The sequence below is a fragment of the Pteropus vampyrus genome, unplaced genomic scaffold (genome assembly GCF_000151845.1).
Source record: "Pteropus vampyrus isolate Shadow unplaced genomic scaffold, Pvam_2.0 Scaffold58, whole genome shotgun sequence".
Taxonomy (NCBI): domain Eukaryota; kingdom Metazoa; phylum Chordata; class Mammalia; order Chiroptera; family Pteropodidae; genus Pteropus; species Pteropus vampyrus.
Genome location: NW_011888839.1, coordinates 4743287 through 4766623, shown reverse-complemented (window position 1 = coordinate 4766623; position 23337 = coordinate 4743287). Strand labels below are relative to the sequence as shown.

Below are 23337 nucleotides of genomic sequence, written 5' to 3'. Positions count from 1 at the left end.
GGGAGAAGTGTCCATTCAGGCCCTCTGCCCATTTTTTGATTGGATTCTTTGCTTTTTTTGTTGTAATTGAGTTGTATGAGTTCTTTGTATATTTTGGATATTAGGCCTTTATCGGCCTAATTGCTTGCAAATATATTTCCTTTATCGGCCTAATTGCTTGCAAATATATTTTCCCATTCCGATGTTGTCTGTACTTTGTCAATGATTTCTTTTGTTGAGTAGAAGCTTTTTAGTTTTATGTAGTCCCATTCATTTATTTTAGCTTTTACCCTCCCTTGCTTTTGAGGTCAAATTCTTAAAACTCTCTTTAAGTCCTAGGTCCTTGAGTTTAGTTCTTATGTTTTCTTCTATGCATGTTTTAGGTCTTGTATTCAGGTCTTTAATCCATTTTGAGTTAATTTTGTTGTATGATGATAGACAACAGTCTAGTATCATTCTTTTGCAGGTGGCTTTCCAGTTTTCCCAGCATCATTTATTAAAGAGGCTTTCCTTTCTCTACTGTATGTCTATGGCTTTTTTGCTGAAAATTATTTGCCCATATAAATATGGATTTACTTCTGGATTTTCAATTTTGTTCCACTGTCCGTGTGTTCGTATTTCTGCCAATACCATGCCGTTTTGATTACTGTCGCTTTGTAGTATAATTTGAAGCCGGGCAGAGTGATGCCTCCAGCCTCATTCTTTTTTCTCATGATGGCTTTGGCAATTTGGGGTCTTTTGTGTGTCCATATAAATCTGATGATTTTTTGTTCTATTTCTTTATGAAATGCTGATAGGTTTTTGATGGGGATTGTATTAAATCTGTATAATGCTTCAGGTAATTTGGTCATTTTAGCTATGTTGATTCTTCCACTCCAAGAACACGGAATATCTTTCCATTTCTTTGTATCTTCTTCAATTTCTTTTAATAGACTCTTTTAGTTTCATTATATAGGTCCTTCACATGTTTCGTTAAATTTATTCCTAAGTATTTTATTCTTTTTTTTTTTCAATTGCAAAAGGTATTATTTTTCCCACTTCTTTTTTTTTGACACTTCGTTATTAGAGTATAGGAACGCTATGGATTTTTGAACGTTAATTTTGTATCCAGAAACTTTACCGTATTTGCTTATTGTTTCTAGTAGTATTCTTGTGGAGTCTTTAGGATTTTCCATATAGAGAATCACGTCATCTGCAAATAGTGACAGTTTGACTTCTTCATTTCCTATTTGGATGTCTTTTATATCTTTCTTTTGCTTGATCGCACTCTCTAGGACCTCCAATGTTATATTGAATAACAGTGGCGATAGTGGACAGTCTTGGCTTGTTCCTGCTCTTAGAGGGAAGGTTTTTAGTTTTTCACCATTAAGTATAATGTTGGCTGAGGGTTTGTCATAGATGGCCTTTGTTATGTTAAGATACTTTTCTTCTATACCAATTTTGTTAAGTGCTTTGGAGAAGCCCTATGCGTTGGTATTGGGGGCTGCAGCTCAGCCTGTTTTGCAACCGCAGCCAGTAAAAATCAACTGTCGTTTCTCTACCGTCCACTTTTCTGCTTCTGTCCTGATGATTGGGCGCTGCCACTGGCTGCGTGGAACTCATAAACTCACAAGCAGGACTGTTCAGGGAAGCTGTTACACCTTCTCCACTATCCCTCCTCCTACAGGGAGCTCCAACTGCGACAGGCAGCTTCTTTGTTTCTCCCAAACCAAAGTTTGACACCCGGGGTTCTGACCTGTGGTAGCTCTTATGCGTAGATCCCACACTCAGACGTGCTGGTGTGCAGTTTAGGTGTTTTTTGTTGAGTTTTAGATATTCAGCTTATTGTTGTTTCAAGGGGAGAGATTCAGAGACACCTCTCACTCCGCCATGTTTCTTGCGTCTGAGTTTCTTTTTTTGTTGTTGGTGGGTTTATGTAATTATTCTCTCATTTCAGAGAGAGTTGAAGGCAGCTTATAAAGGATGCATAAAATATAAGGAAGCATACATTCAAAATAGAAATTGAAGACACAAGGAAAACAAGGGCCAGAGGATGGAACTGGGTCAGGAAAATGCATTCCACAAAAATCTGTACTCGCATTTCTGTGTTGTCTTTTTAGAGATTTATTGGCATTTTTATTCACATTCCTAAGTTAGTTTAATATTTTTATTTTCAGTTGATGTTTCTTTTATTTAACTAAATTCATCCATATCTAATTTTATGCATTTTTAGTCATAGCCGAGCTCCCATGCTTATGTATGGAGAAGGCTGAATTATTGTTATAATTTTTAAAGTGCCCTTGAAACTTCTAAACCCATCTAAAATGTATTTCCAATTTAAAAGTTAGTTCTGTGAGTGTGAGTCAGTTCTGTGTTTTAAATAGTAGCATATACCTTTCTTTGTTTCAACTGCAATATGACCAGGCTGATGCCAACACATTTAAAGATAAAAGCTATGGTTATAAATATGTCAGAAAATTTTCTTGATTTTTATAAGTATAGATAGACAATATTGATTTAAGCAATCTACATTGTTTTTTAATTTCATTTATATTGTCAAGAATAATTCTTCTCTCTAGTTTTTAAAATTAACTTTTTCTTTTCTTTTAAATAGGTCTTTTTGTTGTAACTTGACAAATCACTTACGTACACTTAAAGTCCTAAAGCACAATAAAAAAGCTTTATGTACTTTGTTAAATGAATTAGAGGGAAGATAAATTTTTCAGTTAAGTAGTTATTTCTTATTCTAAAATTTGATAAAATAGACTGATTAAATAAATAAGAACATATAGACATGTACAGACATTTTCTATAACTACACTTTGGAAGTCTGATTTACTTGTTTGGAATTTTTAAAACATACTATTGTACTTTACACTTTGATAATCCAGTTTGAAAATGTGAGCATTTCATCTATAAGAGAAGTTGAAATTTCTATGGATTACAAAGAAGATTATCTGTGATCAAATGAAGTTCAAGATTGGATCTATTTGGAAAACAACACAGGTCTCTGGTATAAAAAGTTTGTCGTGGTCTAGTCTTTCTGAGTGTGTCTGTGAAGAAAGAGAGGTATGGCATGGAACCCTATCTTGAAGCCTACTGTAAAAAAGTAAAGTTTAAGCTTTTGCAAGCAGAAAATAAAATGGAATCAGATCTGTAGTCACTCAGGAATGGCACTCGAATTCAGACATGGGAAGTTATTTTTAAAAAATATAGATAGGTAACAAATGGAATACCTGAGTAGAAAAAGCAAAATTAAATGCCAATATGACTGAGACAAAACATAAAAGGCAAATCAAAAATCTATACCAAATTGTAACAAGTATTGGATGATGGGAAGTGAATACTAATTAGAGGCATAGATACACATGACCTACTGTCTCTGCTCTATGTTCATATAGAAGATTCTAGTAGATATTTGTGTCAAAACAAAGAATAAAGTCATGTGGAAACCAATTTAAGTTAAATACAAAAGTGTTAAGATTCTAACCTTCTAGGTTGCTTCTCCCTCTGCCTTTAATATACAATAGTGAAAAATAATAAACCATATAACCATATTTAACTTGCCTTACCTATTCTTGGCACTGCTGCCTGGAAGAAACCTCATGCTGGCAAATGATGGATACTTACTCATGTTCCAAATAAATTGGCTTGGGATTAGATTAGTTTTAGCCTTGACCTGCTTAAAATAGTCTTCCTGCACTTCCTAGTGAGATTAAGCCTGCTTAGGGGATATTGTGGGAGTTGAACAGGTTGTCAATATACCACACACAATGCACACACTCAAACTATTCTTACCATCCTCATGATTAAATTTAGTTTTATTTAGGAATCACTTAACATATATATGATATTATCATTTTTTTTGGAATTTCAAAGGATGTTTTTTGAAAATAATTCAACTCAATGGTACTATGCATATCATTCTGTTTTTTTTTTTTCTTTTTGTATTTCTACTGGATTGTGTGTGTGTGCGCATGTACATGTGTGTGTGCGCACGTGTGTGTGTGTGTGTTTTGGAGGTTTCATTACATATATCACTGTATTGCAAAAGTATTTTGGGGAGGATTCTTTTTAAACTTACATTGTTTAATCTGTTAGCTTGAATCTATTGCCTTGCATTTTTTTGCTTTATCTTATAATATTCATTTTAGAAAGTATATTTTGACTTATCTGTAAATCTCTGCCTTAAATAATACCAACGACTAATTATAGAAAGCAATTTTAGGAAAATTTTCTACTATTATAACTCACAGCAACTTGCTTTAGCACATAAATTAATAATCTGCCTTAAACCTTGTGCTAGATGTTTACCCTAACCTCACTTTTCTCATCTTTGTAATGGGTATCACAAAATATATCTCACAGAGATATGAGGATTTAAATAATATCATGTTCTTAAATTGCTTAGCATAGCATTTTATATATATGAGTTCTCAGTTGAGAGCAGTTTTAAGAAAATCTATTATTTATATTATCAGTAGCAATATTGACCAAGTCTTTCTTTAATGGATTACAATATTAATGGTAATTAGCCTGTTATTTAAACTTATTGGCATGAAAATGAGATTTAATAAATTTTTATGATTGCTATGAATATTTCCTTTAACTATTTTATATCTTTATGTATAGTTAATATCTCAAGATTAATAAAAATGTATTATTGAATTTTTCCTTAAGATGCATCTTCAATGATATTATATCTTTTATAATAACTTTATGAATCAAAATAATTGTCTTTTTATCATTTCATTAGTGCATTCCATTCTTTTAAATTTTTTTTGAGTGCATTTCTGTCAGTACCCATACCAGGTAAAGAGATATACCTCCAAACCATGACTCAACAATAGTCATGAAGAATACAGAAATTAATCAGATAATCATTAAATAGAATGTATAATTAAAAACTGCAAAGGTCGGCTACAATATACTATGAGAACATAGAATTAGTCTAGGAAGGCATAGGGAACATACCAACTGAATCTACCTTGTCAAGAAGAGTTCACAGAAGGCATGAGTTTCAGGAAAGGAGAAAAAGTTGAAATAGGCATTGTAGAGAATAAACTGAGAGACATACTTTCTGGGCAGTGCTGAGCATCTACTTGAGCTTCTTCACATTTTGTAGTGTAACCTTTTCTAATAACGCTGTGCTGCTATGAACAGATTTAGAGGAAATGGATAGTGGGTTTATTTAGAGTTGAGGTTAAGTTAGGTGGTTCAAAGAAAAGAAAGTTTAATGAGTTTAAGATATTAGCAACAATAATTTTGAAATGAAAGATCATGGACACGCGTTTGAACAATGTGGAATATAAAGAAGTGGAAGGAACTAATGAATTGGAATGCAGGTCATTAATGGGCCATGAGTGAGATTGGAAAATGTGAGCAGCGAAGTAATTGAATTATATAGAAAGAGATTATAATCACAGAGTAGGATATTTCAGTAATTGATTTTGAAGTAAAGCAAATTCAAGTGTTGATAAATATGTTATATGACTATGTAGTTGAGAGACTAAGGTGCTACTAAGAAAGTTATTAGAAATGATTGTCAAGCAACAGAGAAATCACTCAGGATTTTCGGTGAAGGAGAAGCAGTGGTATACTGGAACTGGTTTGTAATAACCTGCAGAAATTAAATATTCAAGAATTTTATAGTTTGGTAAATAATGTGTCCTTAGCTTTAAAAATGACAATAGTGGGAATATTTAAACCATAAAATACAAAACAAAACAGAAAACACTACAAATTTGGGCCTTTTCCCTTTTTCCAAAGAGCTGATTGTTAAACACTTACAAGTTCATCACCAAGGAAAGACAATTATCTGGGTACTATAATATTCTATGAATGATGGCCATATCCAGAATATGAATAAAAGAGTAGTAGGAGGAATCAGGTAGTAAGACTATATGGCTTGAGTCTAAAAAGATAAGGGTTTTGTGCCTTGGTTTATTTTCAAAAGGGAATAGGACAGTGATGATTTAGAGGTGATTTAGGGGGGTGGGGAAGCAAAGAGGATACTAATCCTACTTCCTATCTCTGAGACATGTGGAATGTGAAATACATTTTAGAACTTTTATGAATACATTAAAACTACAATTTAACATTGAAATAGAGCTTAAAATTATTTTGCAGGGCAATGATATGGCTTTCTTTATGCTTTTCTTTGAAACTAGGCCAGTGGTATTTTCTCTTTATTAAATTAAGCTATGAACAGAATATAAAAGAAGTAAATGAGCCTAGTTCTTCTAAATATATATGGTTATATAGACCAACTCTGATGAAATATATCTTATCATTTATATAGCTTACCAATTATTTCTACAGATGAGCAAATTGAGTTCTAGAGAGATGAAATTGACTCATCAAATATCACTTAGCTTGGTAACCCAGAGCTGAAACTAATACCCCTGTCTTTTAAATTCCAGCACAATAGATAGAACACCTTTATTCATCCATTTATGCAGTTTTTGCTTATTTATTAAATAAATATTTGCTGGTACCTACTATATACCAGGTACTGTTCTAAGTATAATGGCTGTAGAGATTAACAAAATAAGACAAAAATCTCTGACTTCATGGAATTTATCTTATAGTGTATGGAGATAAAAAATAAACAGATATGTAAGTAAAAATAGGAAATATACAATATTCTACTTAGTTATTAAATGCTATAGATAAAAATAAAGCAGGAGACATATCTGTGGTGAGGAATCAGAATTATAAATAGGGGTAAATAGTGGAAGTTCTCTTGAAATGGTGATCAGAAGGAGATGAAGAAGCGAGGCACACGTACGTGCAAGGAAATTACATTCCAGCTGAAGAAAATAGCCATTTCAAGTCCCTAGGATAGAGTGTGGTCCTCCTATTTAAAATCTCCTATTATTGTGATCAAATTGGGCAATAGATGGAGATGTGTTTAGAGTGGTTCATCTCTTCTTCCTCAGATTCCCAGGACCCAACTCAGATTATTTATTTACTATTTAGAAAAAAAATTCATTTGTATATATTTTAATGTATATAAGTTTACAGCAAATAGTAAAAATATATACCATTTTATGTGTAGTTTAATGTACATAAGTTTACAGATATATACACATCATAATGTTTGCATCACATTCCAATAAAGTTTAGAAACCATAGAAAAGGTTCTGGTAAAGTGAAAACAATAATTATTTTAAGAATTTCAAATGCTGAATTTTTAATTTGTTTTGGGTCGGAATTTCAATTGCAGAGAGGAGTGAGACCAGCAAAATTGTGACTGATTTGAATCTTAAGGAATTGGAATTACTTTCTTTGACTTTCTGTCATACCTCCCTCCTCAATTTTGTTTACATTTCAGCTGTCATTTGTCATGGCAGTTATCACACCATTTTATAATTCTAAGTTTATTTGCCATGCATTATGAGACTTTAAGCTTTGCCAGGACAAGGGCACGATCTGTTTAGTTAATCTCTGCCTTCACAATGCCTAGCACTGTCTTTTGCAATAAGCTGGTGCTCAATAAATATTAGAATGAAATAACAAGTGAGTTAATGAGTAAGCTAGTGAATCATTCAATAGAATGAGCTGAGGTTAAAAATAAAATCTTTGTGTCCCCGAGGCTTCATAACTAGAAAGATCTCATGTCATAAGCTGTGTTGGTTTATGATCCTCGCTCAGCAAGGGCTCAGGGTGCTTTTCCTGATCTTGCTCACTAGGGCCAGGTTATGGGAGGAAAGAGGTAGCATATTTCCATATTCCTAAAAATTAATGAATTTTATAAACTAAAGGCATAAATATAAGAATCTGGCATATGCTACAGTCTTAGCATAGAGTTAATATGTTTCTCCATTGATTGATTACATAACACTTGCAATAAGAATAAAATTCTTATATATATTAAAGAATATGATAGCTTGTTAAAGCTAATTTATATAGATTTTCTCATTTAGGTCTTATAACATTTCTGTGAAATTGGTGGGAAAGCTTTTTATTAGGTAGGGCTAAGAAATTGTGGCTTATTCAAGGTTCACCCACTGATGTCAAGTTTCCTAGTATATATTTTTTTAATTTGCCTAAATGACAGTAAAATATATTTCTGATTACTATTATTTATAACAAAAGAAAACATCTTACCAGGAAAGTTTAAGAAATCTCATTTACATAATAAAATACAATAACCAGAAGAATTATCAGTGATTTGGAATAGTGCAAAATGTACTATCAAATACTTGTTCAACTCCCTAAAAATAATAACTGCCTTTAACTGCACCAAATTGTTTTAAACTTGCTACCCATCATATTATGCTCACTTATAATGCTCTCTCTTATTTCTCTCTTAACTCTCGGTAACATGAAGAGCAATTCTCTGTTTCATTGTCCTTTCCTTCAAATATCCTGATTTAAGAGATTGCAGATGCTTTACGGTAAAACTGCCAGAATTATTCCAAGGACTGACAGGTTTGCTAACAACCAAATGCTTTCAGATCACTGCACTAGCCTCAGATCCACCTTTGATATGAACCCCATATGGCTTCAGTCCTGTTTTCCTGAATTAACTCTAATTTCCTAGTGACCAAGGTCAGATGAGTCCAGATAGGGCTCAGCTGTTCTTACCTAGCACATATGTTCCAGTATTGTTGGTAATTTATTTACTGTAATAAAAATTAAAATGCAAATCTCAGCCAAATTCTCCTTTACCAAGGGAGACCTTGGTATGAACATTTTTCAAACCACCTATTAGGAACTATTACATGTGATTTTTCAAAACAAAATTTAAAAGATTATTATAGCATTTATAATAAAATATTGAAACTAATGTTAAAAATAAAATTGATCATGTGGAATTTATTGAAAAGAAATAATTTGATTAAGTGCCAAATATAATATCACCAAATTTACATGAGTAATTATAAAAAATGATCAAAAATTACTGCTTTTTTTTTTAGATATTTTATTATATTTATCCTTACACCAAAGTTCAACTAATTCTTTCAGACCTTATGGTTTAGGAAATAAAACATTTTTTGATGAATTCTTTTTAATAAAAAGAAATGGATTTCTAAGATAAAGTGTTTTTTAGGTTACTTCCAGATGCTTTGGGTGTTATACCACCTGATTAACTTTGTTAAAGAACCTGAGTTGCAGTCAACACTTCTAATATCATGTAAAATAAACCATGTTACAAAATAGTACTGAATTTTCTTTGTACTGTTTAGGCTTTGGGATTATAATATCTCAAACAAGATTAATATTCAATGTTTTCCATCTCATTCATGGAAATAAACTTTCTTCTAGAACATACTTAAAAAGTTAATTTTAAATTCTTGCTTCCAGGGGTCATGCAAATATTGATACTGTTATTTTCTTATTATATTTTAGGCTCTCTGACAGGCTTATAAAACAGGTCCAGTGAGTACAAGATTGTTCTTATATTTTAATTAGTATTTGACAGCAAGCAAAATAAACAGAGGTGAAGAATTTATTCATATAGTCAGGCAATTTGAGCCAAAGATTATTTTTTAAAAGAAGATGGATTTGTATTTATAAAATACGTTGCCCCCCAATAGGAGAAAAAAAATCTATGCAAGTGGTATAATAATAACCCTTATTTTATTAACTCTCATAACATTTCAGAAGGAATAGAAATAAAATTTCAAAGCACTATCCTTACAGTAATATCTTACCAGTTTTAAAATCTCTCTCCAAAATACTTGGAAACAGAGTTGCCTAAAACTATTAAGTTATTTGAGACCTGCAAAGAGCGAAATGATTTCAGGCTGCAAACTTCATTTAGAGTTCTGTCAGAAACTAACACTTATCCTTAAGTTTTAAATCGTTAGATATATGTTTAAAATATTTTAGGTGTTTACACTGAATGTTCTTTTTAAAGCACAAAATCATTTGGCATCTGTGAATTTTAAAAAGCATATTTCTTATTCTTTATAAGCTTATTCTTGACAAGAATATTTTTTAAGTTCATTTGTTGATGTTTTATAGACCAGGAAAACTGCTATTATAAAAAGACAGTGCCATATGAACTTGTTTTATTTGTTTTGTGCTGATGTAGCAGAAATCAAATCAGCTTACAAGCCTCAGCATTTTGATAAAATAAACACTGCTAAAATTGACATCCTAAATCCATATGATCTAATATAGAAAGAAAAGTGTCTTTAATGTGGAGCACAAGAAAAAAGAAAAGAAAAGAAAAGAAAAGAAAAAGAAATTGATTCTACTATGCAGTGTGACAAGGTTAAGATGCAGGAGAAAATAAGTTGATTTTATTTAGGAAATTTTAAATATGCTTTTCTTCTGCAGTGCTTTAATTTTTATATGCATTTCAAGCAATATCTCTGAGACATGATTTAATTTGTTTACTTGTCTTTACCTAAATTACTATGTACAACATAACTGTAAGGGCAATACATTTTTGCCCAAGAAGTTATTTTGCTATATAATTAAAAGTATATAAAATCATGATGTCATACATTCTAGCAGTATTTTTCACTTTGCAAATCTACCTTTTCTGGTAATGTTTTTTCCTTATCAAATATCTTTAGTTTTCTCATCTGTAAAATAAAAGAGTAAAACAAGATACTCTATATTCCCCCACCCCGCACACTAATTTAGTATATCTTTTACTTGGCTACACTCTAGTTGAACAGCTTCTCTGTTAGGCTCTAATTTGTCATATCTCAACTCTCTCTTTATAGAGAATGATATTATTTCATGCTTAGCTTCTTACCTGACTTACTTTTTTCATATTTCTCTTAAATAATACATTTCTTCTGGAAAGACTTTTCTAATCAATTTGGCAGCAGCAATGCACAGGGCCAAGTTGTGTCCCAGTTCCTGAGTCTTTCCTAATGTTTTATCTTGGTCCTTCTCTCCATCTCTGTGGTCCAGGGCACCTTCAAAGCCTGTGTACATTTTAGCTTAGCAGCTTAGTTTCTGTTATTAATTTTATCACATTATTTAGCAATGATCAGAAGCTATTCCATGAATAAAACTAATCATCATAACAAGAGATTGAATACAACAGTACAAGTGGTTTTTCAACATGTCTTGTCTTTCATCATCAAACTTTAGTTCATACTGCAACTTGATATTTCCTTCCTTCTAAATTTACATACAATTTTCACTCTCAACATACTCATATATAATTAATCCTATTTTTACTTACTTCTTTATTGACATTAAATTAATTTTGATTCCTAATCTTTAACTCATGCAGCTTCTATCTGTTGATTTTAACTTTACAGATCCTATAGTCTATTTTACTTTGAAAATATTCAACAATTTTCTATTTTATTGAAAATAAATTTAACTTAGTGTAAGTATAATTCTACATGTGTTTATAAATATTTGAATTCAGAGGTCAAGCCAATTGCAGTATTTTAAATCTTCTTTTATTTTATTTGAGATTTACCTTATTAGAAACTGTGTTATTGATTGCTCTTTCTTTCTCTGCCATGTTGAAGCTCTTTTTTTTTCCTGAAACTTTCTCCATTTGATTTTAAACATGCTCGAATCTCTTCAGTCTTTGAAAATCTTACTTAAACCAAAATACATTTCTATGTATTGCCCTGCAGTTCCTCTTCTTCAGTGTCCTACTTTCTAATTTTTTTTTTCTTTCATTTTTTGGCATTTACTGGCTCCCTTTTACTTCCATGTTACTTCTAAGTGCTCCATTCTGCTAAATTAGCTCTTGCTAAAATAATCAAAGAACTCTCTGCTGCCCAATCCAAGCACATGATTCAGTTCCCATTGTATGAATTTTTTTTTGGCAAATCACTGCAGGTAGACACTGAATATTCTCTTGCCTTGATTGCACCACAATATCTAGATTTTCTTTTTAAATCTCTGTTCATCCTTTTTTGTCTCCTTTGCAGACTCAGTCTTCTCTGTCATACATTGCAATTCAAAATTGAACAAATTGGACAAATTTAAATAGGCAAGAAAGACTTGATCCAAGGCTATTGCATTAAGAGAAAGAAGCCAGAACTTAGTCCGAGGTCAACTCCACTGAAATGAGAGAGTTTTTAAGGCCTGGAATGAGAGTTTTTAAAGGTGGAAGAGTTTTTTCAAACTGTAGTTGGGGATATCACATCCATTGTGTTAGCTAATTGGCCTCACACAAAGAAAAAATAAACTTCTAATATCTTCATGACAGGAGGTAGTTTTACAATTTGGAGCAAGGTATCTACAAGAATTAGGTTTCTGTCCTCCCACAGACATAGAATGATAGGGACACTACCTTCTTCTATTATAAAATGTTGACTTTTTGGCCCTTGAGGAAGACAGCCCTGTATTATATAAGTGACAAGAAGATTTTTAAAAGATTTATAGCTCAAAGGTGCAAAAAAAAAAAATCATTTACAATTACACATTTCCTAAAGTAAATGATCTAAGAAAAAAGAGAGAAGGGAGTCCAGTGGTTAGACCATCTGACTTCTGTTAGGGCCTAGGTAAGAGTGAAGTCAGAGTACTGGAAGCAGGAAGAAGCCTAAAGTTTAGAAAGCTGAGGAACATGGTAAGGTCGTCTTGGTCATCCTTATCTATTTCTCTATCATCTTCTAACACCATACTCCTTGACGCAGCCCAAGAGTACTTCCTTCAGTTACTTCAACCTATAAAATTCATATCTAAAATAGCAACTCTTAACTGATTTTTTCTGTTTAGAAAGTTCTCCACCTCTCATTCTATAGTTGACATGGACTCAACCTTCAGATATCGGTTCTTGTTACTTCCTCGGACATTTTTTTTCTTCTTTCTGTATTTTTAACTTTTTATTCTACTTTTCTGTAGATTTTTAAACTTTATTTTCTAACAATTCATTTGAGGTGTTCATATTTGATATCAGATTTTTAATATGTATTTTTCTCTGAATATATTTTCTTTCAAGTCTACAAAGATAGTGATGGCTTTTAATCATATCTTCCATATCTTTTCTGCCCTGTTCTGTTTTATATCCATAATTTGGAGATGCAAAGAAGTAACTGTGCTAAACTGGAAATCGTGGTCAAAGAATGACAACAACAACAAAAAGCAAACAAGTCACAGTCACATAGAATGTGTGTGACCAGCAGATTCAATATTTCTAAATTGAAATATTTCTTATTTGAGTTTTTATTTTTATTATAAGAAATAAAACAATTTGTGTGACTTTTTTATCCACACATTTATAAGAATTATTCCACAATTATAAGAATAATAATTCATCAGACAGGAAAGCTGTGTGAAGCTGTACAAAAATCATAGATAATAGGTTCCTGAAAATCAGAAGTCAATCAAATAAGAGATACTTAAATAACAATGGAAGATAAGAAAGATGTTACATTTTAAATTCTGAAGTGATGAGTGTGCCATTTTGATTACATTAATGTTACTGTTATCATTTATGGAATTATTTATCTATTGTCAGTGACAGATTTACTAAACTAAAAACTGCATCCAATTTTATTTTTTTACATAAAATTCCTTTGATCTGCAGGTGAGATTTAATTTTGATTTAATTTTATATTTAGGCTTTACTTAATCCAAAGCATTAGGAGAAAAATTTTTACCTTCGAAAGGAAATGAACTTGTTCTGATTATCCTTATTAGGTTACTGTTTTGGACAAACAACTGAGTCTATGCAAAAATCTCACTATTGGTCTTAATTATTCCAATAAGAATTTTATCATAATCTTAAATATTTGTTTCATTTCTCTTTTCTATTACCAATATTTGATTATTTTACTTGAAAATAATTGACAGGCCACCATAGCTGTACAAATTTGTAATCCTAATAATTTTATTCTAGCTGTTTTAACTGGTTTCTTTTAAACTTTGAACTGTTGGCTTTTTAGCATGTTTTAGTTTCACTGGAGAGCAAAGGTTTTCATTTCTACCCTCTCTTAGTTCTAATGTTATACTTCTTTATAAAGCACTTGTATACTTTTAGTTTTTTCCTCAGTAAATTTAAGGATTTTCTTTCCATTTTATCATTGAAACAGTGCTGGAATTTTCTAAATATTGTTGTTACCTGCCTTTTAGAAGTAATTATGGTAATATCACATTTATGACCTGGCACATGTAAGACTAAAAGTATGCTTAAGCTGTAAAAAGATTGCATATCTATTTGTTTGAAAATAGTTTTGGCTTTTTATAGCACTGCAACCAGTATGATGAATATCCTCCTTGTGTTTATAGCTTCAGTATTATTTTTTTGTATCTGTATAAGAATTAAACTAGAGCAAGGCTTTCACAGATGAGCTTTTCATAGCAGATGTGAACCGTTTTCATGTTTACGTTTTACCAATGCCTTCTGAACAAAACCCATTTCTTTTCCTAATGAAATCCAAGGAAAGCCCTACTGAGAATTTTCAATTGGATATAAAAACTATGCAATTTTATTGGTCCAGAAATCTTTAGTTAGTTAATAGACATGAATGATAGATTTCTTGTCGTCCTGAAGCAGGCTAAAGAAGTTCTGTGGTGTCCAGATTGTATCTCAGTGGAAATATAGTCATTCTTATTTGTAACATCTTTATTTGTAATGAATTTCTCTCATCTCTTCAACCTACATCTTTGTGTATCCTTGGAGGTTAACATGACATCTGACTTATAGTCAATCAAATTGGGAAAGATAATCTCTTCAAGTTTTATAGTGTCAATTGGTTGCCAGTGTCTGTCTCTTCCAAATTAATGTTATAGTAATGTTGAAAGATAAGACTATACACATAAGACACTCATGTGAGATATAAGCATAAAAAACCCTCTTTATTAATCTTGTTTATTTTCCTTTTTATTGCCTTCTATGATTTACTACTTGTGCATTTTTGAACATTAAGACCTTTTTGATGTATTTGTCAAGTACGTCTGTACTATACCAGGAAATATGATGAGGGATTTCTATGAAAAACTTTTTTATACAGATTTTGATTTTCCATTTAGATATCATTGTTATTAATAATATGGGTATATGGTAATATGAGTAAACTAAATATAGCAAATTCCATCTAAATATCGTAGGGTCACATGGAAACTAAAGAATATCTTTCTTGTGTATTTTATTTTTCCCCAGAAATCAAAAATCTCCACGTATGACAAAATGTGGGCCTTTATGAGTAGTAGGAGACAATCAGTGCTTGTCAAAAGTAATGAAGAAGGAATTCAGCGAGTCCTCACCTCTGATTATGCTTTCCTAATGGAGTCAACAACCATCGAATTTGTTACCCAGCGGAACTGTAACCTGACACAGATTGGTGGCCTTATAGACTCCAAAGGTTATGGCGTTGGCACCCCCATGGGTATGTTTTATGTCAGCCACTTGTTCTTTGTTCATTAATCTTAGTTGCTGTGAGACGGGATAAAACAGTACCTTGATATGCCATTACCAATTTTGCTTTTAATGAATGCATCTTGCTACATTCTGTTACTGTATAAAACCAAGGAGACAATTTAGCTATCCTCTTATAAATGACTGAGTCACAAGAGAAAAGCCTTTTAAAAGAAGGAAGATGGGTCAAGGAAGTCATCAGCAAGAGAAAAAAGAAAGTTGATTGGAGGAAAGTAAGAGTTCAGGTGACGATAGCTTCTCATTGACTGAGCCACCCCATTTCAGTTGGCTGGGCTTGGTGCTGTGCGAGAGGAAAACCCTCCTTCTGCTTGGATGGTAAAGTGGTTGAATTTCCTTTTTGGGAGCGCAAGGTACTTCTCTTCCTATTGGAGTCTTTAGCTGATATCTTCCTATTTGGGGTAATTGACATAGGGTGATAAGGCAGGGGAGTTCTCTCTATAAGCCTTTCCTTCTCCAATTTTAGTTGAAGTTTCCTTTATTAATTTTCATTATATATGTATATATGGAAAGAGAGAGAGAAAATGATAGAGAGAGACAAAAATAGAGACAGAAAAAAGAGACAGAGAGAGAGAGAGAGGTTGACAAGAGATTTGAAAATGCTGCTGAATTAAAGATGGAGAAAGGAGCCAAACAAGGCCAGAAATGCAAAATACTTTTAGACGTTCTTTTAGAAGGCAAGGAAACATTTTTTTTTTCTCTAGAAGCCACAGAAATGCAGACTTGCAAATACTTTTTAAGACTTCTGAACTCTTGAACTATGAGATCATAAATTTATGTTGTTTTAAGCCATTAAATTAGTAGTAACTTGTTACAACACAGAAACTAATGCTATATGAAAGGAAAAATTAACAGATTAACATGATTTAATTACATCAATGTATTTTTTGAAAGAAAGGGAGAAACACTAATAACTTTTCATTGGCTAATAAATAATCACAATAATAAATAACACTATAATTTTTTGAGTCTTCTGCAAATTTGTTGATGACTGTGTCACAACTAATATTTGTATGTTCATGTTTAATAAATACCATATTGGTCAATTTATCTTCACTCATAATTTTATTAATCTTAATTTTGAAAAATATTTTTCACATGAACTAACATATATACAATAGTTTGAAATTTTGGCACTGATTCATAAAAATTCCATTTTATAATGAATTTCATAAATTTCAATTTGATGAAAGTTTTTCTTTCTTTGGAATAATTTCACCATAATGACTTCACCCAAAATTTCAACATTAAATTCTATTATATTTGGTAAAGTCTTCTGATTTTATTATAGTTCAACACAGTATGAACTGCCTTTGAGAGAATTTTGTGATACTAGCTCCTGCAACACTACATATTCTTACATTTATATAGTATTCTTAAAATAATGATTCCACAGTCATTGCAGAAATGAAAAACAAACAAACAAACAAACAAAACAACCTTGAGTTCTTACTCCCAAAACATGCAAATACAGCTGAGGCCACATGTATTAATTAAGGGGAACTGTATAATTGGGAAATCTCCAAATTAATTTGCAAGTAGAATACAATATTCCAAGTAGAATAAAAACTAAAATATGCTAATTCAAAGCTCAATATGAGTTGTATTGTCAAAACTCAACAGTAATTTTTTAGAACTTAGATAGATAAAAGATATTTTCAGGGAGGAATATTATATTTTTGACATGTTTTGACTTGCCAGTACATGGTGATAGTTAATGCTACTGTTGTTTTAAATTCTCCACGCAAAATGAACCTCTTTATTGCCCGCACCAGAGAAAGACCTCCTAAAGCCATGTATATATTAATTTAAAAGTTTTAAATTATTTTAATATAGTATAAATGTATAACAATGATTGTTTTCATAATTATAGTTCGAGGAGCTCATCATTTTAAAATGTTTTAAAATAAAGTTGGGTTTTTTGCCCTAGTATTGTGTTGATGAAGTGCTCAGACCATGACATTTTTTCTACATAGTTAGATCAGCTATGGTTCTTTCCCTCCGTAATAATTACATAATGAGCTCAACAACTTCATGAGTTTATGTACCATTTAGTTTGGAACTTGGTTAATATTTCAAGTGTACTTGTGCTTATTTTATAAAAAGTTATATAAGCACATTAATATTTTAGAAAAGAGGCTGATAATGAACTATTAGAAAGTATCATCATGTAGTATTCTGCATACCGATATTCTAGATCTCGCCTTGTCACTTATTGTGATCTTGGATGAATCACTTGAAATTTATGATCCCTAAATTTCTATTTTTTAATTAGGAAAATTAGAGGGTTATACTAGAAAATCTAAGATTTATTTAAATGCTAAACTTATAATTTTTTTTGATAATATGCCTGACAGATTCCCAGAGTTTCGTTTAACATTGGGCTAGAAACTATATGGGAAATATAGTTAGCTGATGTCTTAGGACAAATTTTAAAAATTGGGCATAGTCTTAAACACTTGTGAGGGTTGGAAACAGTGATTTTTTTAGACTCCTATTTTCTTATATTTTCATTTGGAAAAAGTTGGAAAAATAGATGCATTTTCTGCGAAGAGTAAGAGTCCCGTTTATTCCTACCATCCTATACTGGTTTACATTATCTGGATGACAGCCAACATTTTTGTCCCTTTGTTGTTGTAATTCACACAACAACAGTGCCTGCACTCTGTGAGCACTCAGTTATTATTTATTGAACAAATGAATTCTACATCAGGAATTATGATGGTGTAGCAAGATTTACAAACAAAGCAAATAAATAACTTTTTGAGCTAACGATAAGCATGGCATCTTTCACTATTAAACGTGATGATCTCGTTAAACAAACCTGAGTAATAAGGGTAGTAAGAACTGAGTAAGATTTGGGGAAGATATGTAAGGACTTTGGAGGAGAGTACAGATATTTTTCAGTAATGATAGTTATGTAATAGCACTCATAATTTCAAAGTTTCTAAAATAAATAATTTTGACTTAACCTTAAACGAGTTTTTTGTTTGTTTTGTAAATACGATGTACCAATGTACTAGGAATAGTCTCTATACACTGCCTTGCTTCGAGGAAGTGCTTGGTAAAAATAAACCAAAATTGTATATTATATAAATCTCAAAAACCCATTTCAGACGTGAAAACTATTTTAAAAAAGAAAGATAATCATTGAATTAGTTGTAAGGAAGCTTTCTATTATAGTTTATTGGAACCACACAAAGAGCAATTTTTGATCCCTCCCTACCTCTGTCCCTGTTTACTAAAAGGTATTTACTTACTAGGAAAAATATAAAACAACTAAAATGTTAATTCATACATAAAGTATATATTAATGTAACTTTTTAAATTGACAGAAGTACCGAGAACAGCACAATGAATTTCTATTTCCTCTAATTTTAAACTTATATATATATGATAAGAGAACAAAACAATTATAAGTCTTGGGATGTAGTTATTTTTTTTTCCTTTTACCTGTTCAACTTGGATGATCTGATCAACTCTTGCCCTTTTGAAGAAAGTTGAGTTATTTTGAAAAATATTTACTGATATTAGTAAAGTCACTGGTAAGAGGAACTCCCAGAAATCAAGTTGGATTATGTATCTAAGTGAAATCATTTCTTCATACTCTATAGATTAGTGTGTTATGGTAGTATAAAATATTAATGTTTTTGTTAAAATGAATTTTTAAAAATTAGGCAATAGCATATGATACATTTCTAACTTTTATAAGGACATTATTGGAATTTTAATGTAAACTTATCAGTAAATACTAATAAAAATTTTTAGAAATCTGAATAACACTTTGACTTTGCAAATTTATACACCAGGGAGAATATTTTAGAACATTTTTTTTTTAAATTTCGCTTCCAGACAATATTGAATTTAAATTTGTTAAAATGTTTCATTGTTACTAAAAAAGTTTTTTGATGCATTCAACATATAATTTTAGCCTAAATAAGACTGTAGTAAATTTGAACATGATGATTTAAATTTAAAGGAATAAATATTCAAATCACTCACCTGTAGGTATTACAATATACTTTTTGTTTCTCCTATTCATATAACTTGTTTTCTTCTCCTTGACTTGAAAATATTAAATTTTTAACTTTATCAAATTATATTTTATTCATTCATAACATGGCATAAAATTAAAATTATTTTTAAATCAGTGCATTATGATGGATCTTAACTCATATAACTTCATTGAAGAAGTATAACCAAAAAAAGGCATTTCACACTTTACTTTCTCTAAGTTTCACACTTTACATTACTTCTGAGAAAAAGATTTCAGGCAGTAATTTATGACTTGCCATGTCATACCTCTGATGGAAATATAGCTTCATGAAATATTAATATTTATTTAATCATTAATAAACATGATGGCATGCTACTCTAATATTTGAATGAGATTCTGACTTCCCAGAAACTTTTGACCAACATTTCTCAACTAGTCAATTAGCATTTACCTTTTATATCATCATTATTCAAGTATATTGTAGATTATTTATAATACGCTATATTTACTTAGTTTTAAAATTTTGTTAATCATAAGTCAAAACAAAACAAAACAAAAAGGAATGCATTTAAGTGTTCAAAATATTATTTGAGTCTCTTGCTTTTCTCAGCAAGAGTTAATGAGATAAATATATTCAAAGCAGAGCAATACGGGCTCAATTTCTGGAAATTTAGATCAGTTCCAGAAATTCCCCAGGATTTGAGTTTATATCTGCAGGAACCATAATCCATAATGAAAATTTCAGCTATACTAATATTGTAAATGCGATCAAATAGAGGAACTCCTTTTGCTGACATTACTGTTCAGATTTTCAGATATTGTCATAGAGCCATGTCTGCTTAATTAAGCTCAGGAGGTTAAAACAAAATACTATGTCTCTTTTGGAGTAGGAAATAAGATATATTTCAAAAGTTATACATATTTTCCTTTTTTCCCCTAAAAATTCATGCATCCGCTACTTAACCTCCTAAGCATCCTCCTGTGTGATTCATCTAAGGGTCTACCATCACCATTCATCACTCTGATTGTGATGATTACTGACCAGTGTGTTGTGAAATTGCTGAATGACTCAGATATAAGCTATTTAATTAGGTAAGATCTCTTTACATAAAAATACCTTAGTGGAGCAATCAACAATGATGTGAAAGTAAAAGCTAAATAAGCATAATCTGGTTTAATTAAGCTTGGGGTGACATTAAATCCCTTTCATAATTTTCCTTACTGCAGCAATGTTATTTTAATGTGGTATTTACTGTATGGTAGATTTTTGAAGTTGTAGGTGTTCTTACGCATAATAAATTAACTGAACTTCCTCTTTCATTCAAAAGAATTAAGGAAAAAAAAATACTCTGGATGTGATAAAGCCCAAAAGCAAATCACAGCAGTTTTCATTAAGAAGTATTTAAAATGTGTGAGCAGTTGCAATCTTGCCTCTTAATTCACCATAGGTGATAATCTCTTTATCCAAACAGGGAGCATTTCTACTTTAATGGCATTTTGGACTGCATTTCCTCCCTTCTGACTGCAGTACTAAAAGCCTTTCTGGTTTCTCTTTCCAATGTTGTGTGCATATTGCACTTTGAGGACGAGGCAGACTCAGCAGTCCATGAGCTGGTAGGAAAGCAGCAGTCTAGATGAAATCCATTAGGGCCAATTGGTGTTATTTTGCTTTCCTGTGTTCAGTTTGGTAGAAATACTGTAAAGTGAATGAAGGGTCTCATTAAAACTATTCCTATTTTTAACAAAAAGCTAGTAGCACGCTTCATTTGTTAGTTCTTCACTACTTGAATACCATATGGAATTATGTGTCAGCTGAGCAGAGGATTGAGGGAATTGTATTCAAGTCTCTGCATATTGTTGATGATGCTAATATTTTCTATAATCTCATTTGTTCCCATTTTACTCATAGGGTTAAGTCATTAGTAAGTTTCAGTCGGTGACTATTTCTGTGAACAAAATCCAAATTAAATTACTAATTTCATAGTGCTAGAATTACTAATATATATATAATTATAAAGAATGTTGAGGAAATCTAAAAATGAATGTAAATTGGATATATTTATAATGCCTTTTAATATTGATGGTAAATTTAAAGACAATTTTATCACAAAAATTGTTATATATGTTTTATTTCTATCATATTTACTATTTAGTTATAAATATTAGGATACATTTTATTTTATAATTGAATTTGAATGGGCACCTTTATAAACCATTTTATAGCATATTTTATATTAATGATTACAAAAAGCAATAGTCCTATTAATTATTCTCAAGTAACTTTTATCTCATTATAATGCCTTTAAACATAATCAACTTAAAGTAAAAAAAATGTTACAATAGGTTGTATCATTGACTTTTTATGGTATGAGTATACCACTTTGACATATAAACAATGAAATCTCTTCACTTCTATTTTCTAATGTTAAATGCATGAGATCTCACTGCTTATTTATTTCTTGTTATTTGATGAAGTGAGAAATGTAGAATTGGTACTAGGGGAGGAATGTTGTTTGTTTAAAGCATAAGCCAGTGTTTATAAAAATAGAAATCAGTATGAAAAGCATGTTTTTTCCTTGTTTTGCTCACCATTCATTTCTAGAATTCCCAATTCATCATATAATAAATACTGTAATATTCATCGTTATAGATGCATAAAATTGCCGGCCTTCAGTTCTTCAGCTTTACTGAAATGACTGAATACATTTGTCTTCATTAGTTGGATGTAATGCACAAAAATTGATGCAAATTATTCATCTTTCTGCAGGTCAAACTTCCTATTAAAATGTATTCTAGTTTTTTTCATTACACAAGTAGTATGATTTTATTGTTGGTAAAGTGATTTTGAAGGCTAAATCAAGATCTAAAAATTTACAAAGCCTGAATTAACTCCCCCACAAAAAAGTCAAATTATACTTATAGAAACAGTATATTCTTTGCGTATGTCTAGATTTCATGTCACTGAAAAGAATGAGTCTCAGTAAGCTATGCCTGCACCACAGACATTATCAACCAACTTTGCATGCTAGAATCTAGGAAGCCTCCATAGGAAATTTGATGAATTGTGAGCATCAATGTGAGCAGCCTGCATTAATATTGTAAATTCCGACCAAATGGTACCCAAACAATGCATAAGTAGATAATTTTCATGAAAACAGAGTTAGTTCTGATAGATCTTATATGCAAACATTAGATCATTTATTTTTTTTTTAGTTAACGTCTTATGCTGATTAATCCTAGGCCATCAGTTCAAATTCTATTACAGAATAGTTAGCCAAATTAACTATGTCAGACTGTCATCTTTCAGCTAACAGGACTAAGATCACTAACTCTTATTAGAAAAAAAAAATGAATCAAAGCATAGAGGTAAAATGTGTAAATACTAAATTACGAAGATGAGTGCCTGGCATTTTCTGGCACTCACGTGAAAGACATTTTCTCGGTATATCATATAGACTATGTGGCCTTTGTAGTCAGATGACTTATGTACAAATCTTAATTCCACCTGAGTGTCCCAGGTGTCCTGGGTGAAGTTACTGCGCCTCCCTGAGACTCAGAGTCCTCATCTGTAAATGAGTAGAATCATGTCTACATAATTAGATTGTGCTAAGGATTGTACATATCATATTTATAACATTTGGATCAGAATATGTGCATTACAAAGAATTTCAAAGACTATCTTGAAGAGATGTGTTATAATAACTGAAAATATGTATTTAAGTTTTGAAAGTTATTTGTTTTTAAGTTATTTGTGTCAAACTCCTTTTGCTCTCTACTCTTTTATGTATTCAGACATATTGACTATATTGTAAATCAAGTGAATTGTTAATATGACCCATTCCTAACCAATTAGAAATATTTTCCTACAGAACTTAACTAGGGATTTATCAGCAGCCAATAGTTATACTGTAATTAGGTAACCATAATTTAAGGGGAAAAAAGTGATTATCTATATTATAAATATGAGACAATTCTTACTTGTAGGGCCTTATCTAACTAAACAAAATGAATTTTTTTTTTCTCTGAACATTTCCTGAGTGTTTAGTAAATGAAGTCCATGATGTAT

General features: G+C 31.1%; 1 protein-coding gene across 3 annotated transcripts in view; it reads left to right on the top strand.

Moving 5' to 3' along the window:
* GRIK2 (glutamate ionotropic receptor kainate type subunit 2) overlaps positions 1 to 23337 on the top strand; it is a 580378-nt gene that overhangs the window by 534354 nt on the left and 22687 nt on the right. For all 3 annotated transcript variants that reach the window (XM_011360720.2, XM_011360721.2, XM_011360722.2), the window contains exon 14: positions 15002 to 15227. In XM_011360720.2, the coding sequence (XP_011359022.1) occupies positions 15002 to 15227 (226 nt within the window). The remainder of the gene's footprint in view (positions 1 to 15001; positions 15228 to 23337) is intronic.